The following is a 9,391-nucleotide window of genomic DNA, read 5'->3' as shown; positions in this document are numbered from 1 at the left end:
CTCTCTCTCTCTCTCTCTCTCTCTCTCTCATAAAGGTGATGCAAGAAGGGGATGATAGAGCAGCAACTGGCTGTGTTTTTATCCTTAAAGAGGGGGGTGAGAACTGACCTGGAGGAGAGATACAATTTTTTTGCCTGGGAAAAGAGGGGAGTGAGAAAGAAGAGCGTGAAACCCTCTGTGCACATAAATTTCCCAAGCGGCCAGAGCCGCCTCCGCCTCCTCGCCTTTCCCAAGCTTCAGGGCAGCAGTTCCAGCCCGCATTCCAGTGCGGGTCAAGCGGCCACCCCCTCCGCGCACTTGGTGGATGGAAGGAGCATTAGGAGGAGGCGGGAGTGAGAGCTTCTCTCCTCCTCCCTGGGGTGTGGTTTCAGAGCTGCGGAAAGAGGGCGGGGAGGGGGTGCGGTTTAAGGAATTGGACCTGGTCCCTCTCAACTGTCCCGGGCTAGAGCGATTTTAGGCTCTGGTTTGCCCGCAGCAGTCGCACAGCTCCCGCACGCCATCATGCCACCGCCTCTGCTGCGCCTCCTGCTGCTCTGTGCCCCTGGGCTGCTGCTCCTGCTTCTGCCCCTCTCCTCTTCCTCCTCTTCTGAAGTCGGGGAACCGACCGCCTGCGGCCCCTGCGAGCCTGCCGCCTGCCCGCCCCTGCCCCCGCGGGGCTGTCCCCTGGGAGAGACCCGCGACGCCTGTGGCTGCTGCCCGGCGTGTGCCCGCGGGGAGGGAGAGCCCTGCGGGGGCAGCGGCGCTGGCAGGGGACATTGCGCGCCGGGCATGGAGTGCGTGAAGAGCCGTAAGAGGCGGAAGGGCAAAGCCGGGGCAGCAGCCAGCGGACCGGTGGTGAGCGGTGTGTGCGTGTGCAAAAGTCGCTACCCGGTGTGCGGCAGCGACGGTAACACCTACCCCAGCGGCTGCCAGCTGCGCGCTGCCAGCCTCCGCGCGGAGAGCCTGGGCGAGAAGACCATCACCCAGGTCAGCAAAGGCACCTGCGATCAAGGTGGGAAAAGAACATGCGCCTCTCCCTCTGCTCCCCCCTTGCGTATTGCTCTCGGTCCGCCGACTTCCAGTAGCGCAGAGAGCGCGGCCCCGGGAGTTTGACTCTAAGTTAGATGCCCCAGGTCTGAGGCATGCGTAACTGACAGAGCTCAGGTGAGGAGTGGAGCCCTGGTGCCTCTCCACACCCCGCCCAAGCCTGCTTGGTTAAGAGCTGGCGATGGATGCGGCGCGCACTGAGGTAGTCAGTCTCCTTTTTTGGTAGTATAATTTAGGAGTTTGGCTTAGGAGCCAAAGAAAGGAGAGGGAGAACATACCGAGGACTGTTTGTTTCTGGAAAGACTTTCTCAACCACTCCCCCCGCCTCCCCACAAAAGCACCCCCAGCGTATCCTCGTCTCTTGACAGCTAACTGCCTCACGCTGCTTAACTCCCTCTTGAGAGCCAGCTTCCCACGTCCCTGTCATATTTTCTACCTTCATTTGTGGGGGGTGAGAGAGTGAAGCGTTAAGCGATAAAGAAAGGAAAGAGGATGAATTTGACCACGGAGTTCAGGGATGAGGCTTTGAGGGAGGCAACAGGTGTTAGGCATACTTTGCTAAGACTCACCTCCCAGGTGATTAAAAGATAGAGGTGACACAGTTTGTTGTTTCTGTTTAATAATAACCACAATAATAACTAACATTTACATAGAGCTTCCTATTTGCCAGGCATTGTGTTAAAAATCCTTTATCTCCATTGTTAGTGGTCAGAAGCAAATTCACCTGATGAAAGTTCCCTGAGGATGAAAAGTCCTCTAGGTGGGGTGCTCTTTGGGCCAGAGGAAAAGACATCCCTGATGGAATGTCTTTGGCTTGAGATGTGTGCTTTTTGATTAAGAGCTGTAGAGATTTTTGTTATTGTATTGTTTTCTTTCATGCTTGATTCCTCCGCAGGACATACTGGTCAGTGGGGGATACTTTTTAAAATTTTTTTTGACAGTTGATCTTGTTTGCTTAGTTTGTCTCAGACAAATCCAAAGTCCATACAAAGGTAAGTCCAAGTGGTGACCAATCAGAAAAAGAAAAAGAAAAGAAGGTCCAGATTCCCAAAGAAGAAAGCAGAAAATGAACTCCAGTAAAAATAACTGATGTAATAAAACTAACTGAAGTGGCCTTTTTCTACAAGCAAAAGTTCCAAAGGGGATTTATATTCCAGACACTTTATTCACAGCCAAGAGAGTGAAGTTTTTGCGAGTTGAGACTTTAGGAGTCCTCTAATTTATCCTCCAGGCCCGCTGGATAACACACTCATCTTCCTTAGTTCAAATCCAGCCTCTGATACTTACCAGCTGGATGACCCTGCCTGTCACTTAACCCTGTTCCCCTCAGTTTCCTCTTCTTTAAAATGAGCAGAAGGAAATACAAAAGTTCACTCCCTTTACTAACTTTCTTTTCTGTGCACATTTCATCTTTCCAAGCCTTTGTGTCATTGCTATTAAGTAATGAAACAGATTTTATAAGAGAGATGAAGACTGGACTCATATGGCCTCTTCTCCACATGCCTACAACAATCTAAAATGTAAACTCCCCAAGAACAGGAATAGAGAGACTGCCTTACTCTAAAAGAAAATACCAAGATCAGTGTTTTACCCAAAATGCTTGAGTTTCAGTGATAGGGTTTTGTTTTGTTTTGTTTCAATTTAAGAATTGTATTTAGATTAGCATTTTGGTTCCATCTGTGAATTAGAAAGTTGTATGTCCACCTCTCACTTCCTTCCAAAGAGGTAATAAACTTAAAATGCAAAGAAGGGCATACACTTGTAGGCATAGCTGATGAGAATGCCTTTTTGGTGGATTGTGCATATTTACAATGAAGGTTTTATTTGTTGTTGTTCTGTTGTGAGGAGAGGTCCCCTGGATGGACAGCTTATAAATACATTCAAAAATTATGTTACATCAATATTTTTGAGTTGTTTGTGATTTGTGATAGGAAATGTGGGAGTAGATAGTCTATAAAATTGTCTTCTGACAGAACCTAGACCTTTTCAAACACCATATTCCCTTGTAGTTGGCTTGCCCACATCACCTTGATGTATAATATAATATGTAAACCACAGAGACAACCAAAGTTTATTTTATTCAGTTCCCAGGCCTAGACGAAAGGGAATTTTTTTCAAAACACAGGAAATAAGCTGTGTAAAAACCTGAAGCCATGTTCTTCTCTCTTCCACATCTTTAAGAGTATTTCCAGGCAAGAATATATACTTTTCAAAACAGTACTTGATAGAAATCCAGTTTCCATATATAATTCTATTCTAGTATTCTTTGTTTATTGAATGTTTGGATTTGTTAAGTTCATAATCAAGAGAGAGAGAGATCAGTTGAGTAGATGATCTTTCAAGCTACCATAACTTCTATGGAATCATTAAGTTGGAAAGGATGCTACACAACACCCAATCCAATCCCTTCACATTATTTTTTTTATTTTAAACCCTTAACTTCTGTGTATTGACTTATAGGTGAAAGAGTGGTAAGGGTAGGCAATGGGGGTCAAGTGATTTGCCCAGGGTCACACAGCTGGGAAGTGTCTGAGGCCAGATTTGAACCTAGGACCTCCAGTCTCTAGGCCTGGCTCTCAATCCACTGAGCTACCCAGCTGCCCCTCCTTCACATTATTTTTTAATTTGTTTTTTCAATTATTCCACATCCTCCTCTCCATTCCCCCTACTTAAAACAACAAATGCATAATCAAACAAAAAATATTCTATATTGGTCATGTTCAAAAACATATGCAAGTTAGAAGAGGAAGGAAGAAATTGCTTTTCAGAAATATAGATTGGGAAGGGTTCATGACCAAAGATGAAGTAGAAAGGTTTATAGAAGTTTACATAAAACTTTAAAAGTTTTGCACAAACAAAACCAATAGAAACAGTTAACTGAGGAAGAAAACCCCCTTGCAACAAATTTCTCTGATAAAACTCTTTTTTACAAGATATATAAGGAACTGATTAAATTTATAAAAAAAAAAATATGTCATCACCCTCACACAATAGTATAAATGGCCAAAGGATATTTAGAGGCAATTTAAAAAAAAGAAATACAGGCTATCAATAACCTTATGAAAAAATACTCCAAGTCACAAATAATTAGAGAGATGCTAATTAAAGCAACTCTAAAGTTCCACATCCATTGTATTGGAAAAGTTGACCAAAAGGGGAAATGGCAAATTTTAGAGGGAGTACAGGAAAATGAGAACTTTAATGCACTTTGGTGGAATGGTGAATTGGTGCAACCATTCTGGAAAGCAATTTGGAACTATGGCCAAAGTTATAGAAACGGGCATACTCTTTGACCCAACAATACCACTGTTAGGATCTTATAACCCCAAATAAAACAAAGGAAGTGCAAAGGGTTCTAAATGTACAGTCCCCTCTTTATTAGCTGAGGAAACTGAGACCTGGAGAAATAAGTTGACTTTTTCCAGAGACATAGGTAGTAAGTGTTCAAGTCAAATTTGAACCCAGGTCTTCTTGAAGCCAAGTCCATTTTCCTTGATTCTGTTGTTGGTTCTGTGATTCTTATAGGTACTCTAACAAATTTTTCTTGACTTTAAGATACCTGGTAAAGAAGACAACTCTCTAGTGAATGGACCACCTCCAAGAGAGGGGAAGAGGGGGCACAGACTTCTGTAGAGAAGTCTAATAATAACTATATCCAGCTGTGGTGACCTGGGGGAAGTTACTGGAGAAATTACACTGCTCCATGGTCTAAATTAGAGGAATACTTTTAGGTGAAATGCCAAGGATCTCCTTCAAGCCAAGAAACCCTCACCCTGGATGTCAGCACCCCAAGACAAAGCCCTATTTGCCCTGTGGTATTTATGGCTCTGATTGAATTTCTCTCCTAAGGAAATTTTACCTTCTCTTATCTTTGATACTTGTAGGTCAGGTGTTTTTAATGGATCACTGGATAGATTTCAGGAGACTGTAAAAACTTGGATGGGGAAAAAAATTACATCTTTATTTTCAGTAACCTCAATCTGAAATTTAACATTTAACATTTAAAAAGCATTGTTTGGAGACTTTTAAAACAATATTCATAGACTTCACCTGAAGACCAAAGGGGTCCATAACATAAAAACTATATATATTAAGAATCCCTGTTCTAAGGGCAGCTAGGTGACAATAGATAGCCAACCTGGAGACAATAAGCCTTGGTTCAAATCTGACCTCAGACACTTCCTAGCTATGCCATCTTAGGTAAGTCACTTAACCTCAGTTGCCTATCCCTTACTGTTCTCCTGTCTTGGAACCAATAATTAGTATGGAATGTAAGACAGAAGTAAAGGTTAAAAAAAAAAAAAAAGAAATACTGTTCTTGGTGGACAAGACTGTCCCCTTCACCCCTATAGATCAAGCTGCTTTTATGCTACATATTTGGTATTTTTTTAAAACCTCTTAATGAACATTTTCCTACTGGCAGTTGAGTACCTTTAGAAAGTGCTAATGGCAGTAGAGATCCAGTGATCACTAACTAGCTCCCCCCTTTCCTGAAAAAGAGCTGTATCAATATTATGGATCCCTTACTTTGCACCTTAATGAATTTTGAATGAAAGAATGAAAGAAAATCTCTGTTTCTGTCTTCTTCCAAGTCAGAAATGAAAGTAATCTTCACCAAAATTAACTGTAGCTTACTAGGTTACTAACTCACTCAACAAACCTCCCCTCCTTTATCAATATTTAATTAGCATTTAACCATTTCTTTGATAAATCCTGGGAATTTAGGAGTGCCTAGAAATTACACATAAAAGTTCCTTCATATATGTTCATCAATCCAAAACATGCTGGAGGTAGTAAGTAATTATTCTCCTATACTGACAACAGCTAACTTATTTGTCCAAGTGAGGATCAGGGTGCTCTGCTGACAATGTGATGCCAACTGTGAGGCTTAATGACCCCAGATGGATTTAGATATGTATCTCTAGCTAGATTCTGAAATCAGATGTAAATGAATTTTAGATTTTCTATGCCTTTATTACTTTTGGTAGCACAAACATGATATTGGGTTAGAACTTTATTAACGGTTTGTCCTATTTAAAATCTCTGCATTTTCAAAGAAATGTGAAAACCTTCTAGATGATCCAGAAGAGAGAAGAAAAAATAACTAAAGGCATTAATCCACAAAAGCAAATTTAAGAGTTGGCAGTATTTTAGGCTTATTTCAAGGTGGTCATGAAAAAAGGAAAAGAAACTATGCTCTAAAATGTTTATGGCAGCTCTTTTTGTGGTGTCAAAGAACTAGAAACTGAAGGGATGCCCATCATTTGGGGAATGGCTAAACAAATTGTGACATAAGCATATAATGGAATATTGCTGGGCATAAGAAATGACAAACAAGATGATCACAATAAAAAATCTTGGAAAGATTTATATAAAGTGAGACAAAGTGAAGTGAGCAGAACCAGGAAAATTTTGTACATAAATAACAACAGTAATGTATGATGATCAACTTTGAATGACTTAATTGTTATCAAAAAGGCAAGAGTCCAGGACAACCCCAGAGAGTCTCATGATGGAAAAGGCTATTGACTGCCCTAGAAGGAATAGATGGAGTTTCGATGCAGATTGAAATATACCATTCTTCACTTTATTTCCTCCATGAATTTTTTTCTCTAGTATAAGCTATCAATGCCACCTTTCACAACACAAAGAAAAGGGAAATGTGTGTTGTATTATAATATATGTACAACCTATATCATATTGCCTGACTTCTTGGGAAAAAGAGAAGGAGTGGAAAGGAGGAGGAAAAGAATGAGACATAGATTTTTGGACATAATTAATGGAAGAATTTATTCCTCTTGAATAAGCATATTTGTTGTAATTTTTACATATTTATAATAAATCATAAGTATTATATTATTATTGTTACTTGTATTATGTTTACATATAAAAATTAAAATAAGTGGTAAAAAGAGTTGGCAATATTTTAAAAGAAGGTTAGAGAACCATTTAATAATTCTTCATATTTTTTTAATATAGTAATTAGAGGATGTTAATCCTCTATTCTGCATCCTTCTAGAAGAGAGAACTTGGAGGACATGATGTTATGCTACATTTTGAAAAAGAAATCATGATCAAGAATTATGGAAAATTTCTTTGCCATGAAGATTATTAGATTTGGATGGAATCTTTCTGTAGATCTCCTTTAGAAAATTTAGGGGGGGAAATTTTTTAAATCAAATTTAATTTAAATTTTTTTTAATTTTAAAGAAAAAAAGAAATTTTACAGGTAGCTAGAAGCAAGAGGAAGCAGTTAGAATAGCTAGATGGCACAGTGCTAGAATACCAAACCTGGAGTCAGGAAAACCAGAATTCAAATAGCTGTTAACCTGGGCAAGTCATTTAACCCTGTTTGCCTCAGTTTCCTTATCTATAAAATGAGCTGGAGAAGGAAATGGCAAATAACTCTAGTATCTTTGCTAAGAAAACCCCAAATGGGGTCAAGAAGAGCCAGATGTAACTAAAAACAATAAACAAAAGAGGAGGGAGTTTATAGTCTTTTTGAAGTCCCTTCAAGCTATAAAATTCTATGATATTCTGATTAAAGTGAACAGGAATTTGATGAGAATCTTAAAAAAGTTTTATTAATGCCTTTCATTTGTATAAGCACATTCAGTTCTGAATATATCTATTTCCCATTCTCCACTTAGCAAAACTTCTTTTACTTAAAGAACTTAAAAAAAAATTTTTTTTCAGAAAACCCAACCTACACATTAACCATGTTCAACAGCAAATACAATATTCCACACCCATAGTAGCCAACCTCTCCAGTGAAAGGAAGAAGTTATGTTTCCTCAGGAGTTTGGGACCAGGCTTTCATACATAATACTCAGTTGTGTTTTCGCTGCTCTTTCTGTTTTTAAAGTCATTGTATATACAGTTGTCCTGGTTCTGCTTACTTCACTCTTTATCACTTCATGTGTCTTCTTATGTTGCTCTGAATTCCTCAAATTCATCATTGCATAAAGTACAATTCATTACATTCAGGGAACATTATGTTTAGTCATTCTCCAATTGATGGGCACCTACTTTAATTCTAATTGTTTTCTACTATGAAAAAAATTTACAAATATTTTTGTCTATTTTGAACCTTCGCTTCTGCTTTTGAGGATGTGTAACTAGCAGTAGGATCTTTGGGTCAAAGGATCTAGGCATTTCAGTCACTTGTTTTAAAAATTACTACAAACTACTTTCCAGAATGGGTGGACCAATTCATAGTTCCACCAACAGTGTATTAGTGTAATTATATTCCTTAAGCCACTCTAACATCCAGTATTTTCTCTCTTCTTAATTTTCTGGGTATGATGTGAAACCTCAGTTATGTTAATTTACATTTCTCTTATTATTAGTGTTTTGAAGCAATCATCATTCCTAACTGTTGGAAATTCTTTTGAGAACTCTTTATTATCTTTAAACTACTTATCCATTATGGAATGGCTCTTGTCCTTACGTTCATGTTAATTCCTTACCTATCTTAGATATTACTATTACACTTTTATTAGTGAATGCAGTTATTACACCCAAATTATAATTCTCCTTATCCTAGCTGTGTTGATTTTATTCATGCAAAAAGCTTTGTGGTTTCTTCTTATCAAGATTATCTGTTTTATCTTTTGTCCTTCTCTTTCCCTTATTTGGGTAAAGATTTTCTCCAGGGCCAGACATGGTGATGTCATCATCACTCTCTTATTAATTATTAATAGTGTAATCATTATAATTTGTATCATTTATTAGTAATAGCTAATAATGATAGGTAACATTTATATAATGCCTACTGTGTGCCAGGCACTGGGAAAGATCCTCTCATTTGATCTTCACAATCTTGGGAGCTAGATGCTATTATGGTCCTCATTTTACAGTTGAGGAAACTAAGGCAGAAGTTAAGTGATTTGCCCAAGATGACATAGCTAACAAGTGTCCAAGGCTAATTTTGAACTTCAGTCTTCCTGATTCCAGTCCCCATGCTTTATCTGCTTTGCTTCTTATCTGCATGGTGACATAAGTTTATAATCCCTGATGCCTTAGAAAGCTCTAGCTGATGGATCTCTTGAACTCCGGAGTTCTGAGCTGCTGTGGACTAAGCTCCCAGGAGCAGGAGTAGGGAGGGACCCATCTCAGGCTAGAAAAAAAGCAGGAACAGTAGAGGAATGGGACTCGCTTTATAGCCCCTGTACTTCCAGCCTCTTTGAAATAGGGAAATCACGTCTTTAAAAATAAACAGGTAAAGGGGCAGCTGGGAAGCACAGTGGCTAAAACCCTACGTTGGGATCAAGAGCTCCTGGGTTCATATCCACCCTCAGTCATTTCTATGCTGTATTTCTGGGCAAGTCACTTAACCCAAATTGCCTAGACCTTACTATTAGAG

The 9,391-nt window shown here is 39.6% G+C and overlaps 1 protein-coding gene across 1 annotated transcript; it reads left to right on the top strand.

The window, feature by feature from the left end:
* The first annotated feature begins 379 nt into the window (after positions 1-379).
* Positions 380-1,107, top strand: LOC123256679 (insulin-like growth factor-binding protein 7). The gene has a single exon (XM_044685259.1). The coding sequence runs from the start codon at positions 502-504 to the stop codon at positions 1,090-1,092; it is 591 nt and encodes a 196-aa protein (XP_044541194.1). The 5' UTR covers positions 380-501; the 3' UTR covers positions 1,093-1,107.
* Positions 1,108-9,391: the final 8,284 nt, after the last annotated feature.

Source organism: Gracilinanus agilis, unplaced genomic scaffold, assembly GCF_016433145.1.
Source record: "Gracilinanus agilis isolate LMUSP501 unplaced genomic scaffold, AgileGrace unplaced_scaffold8367, whole genome shotgun sequence".
Classification (NCBI taxonomy): Eukaryota; Metazoa; Chordata; class Mammalia; order Didelphimorphia; family Didelphidae; genus Gracilinanus; species Gracilinanus agilis.
This window is presented reverse-complemented; position numbering and strand designations above follow the sequence as displayed.

Coding starts and splice junctions, on each gene's coding strand:
- LOC123256679 (XM_044685259.1), top strand. CDS start 502: ATGCCACCGCCTCTGCTGCGCCTCCTGCTGCTCTGTGCCCCTGGGCTG.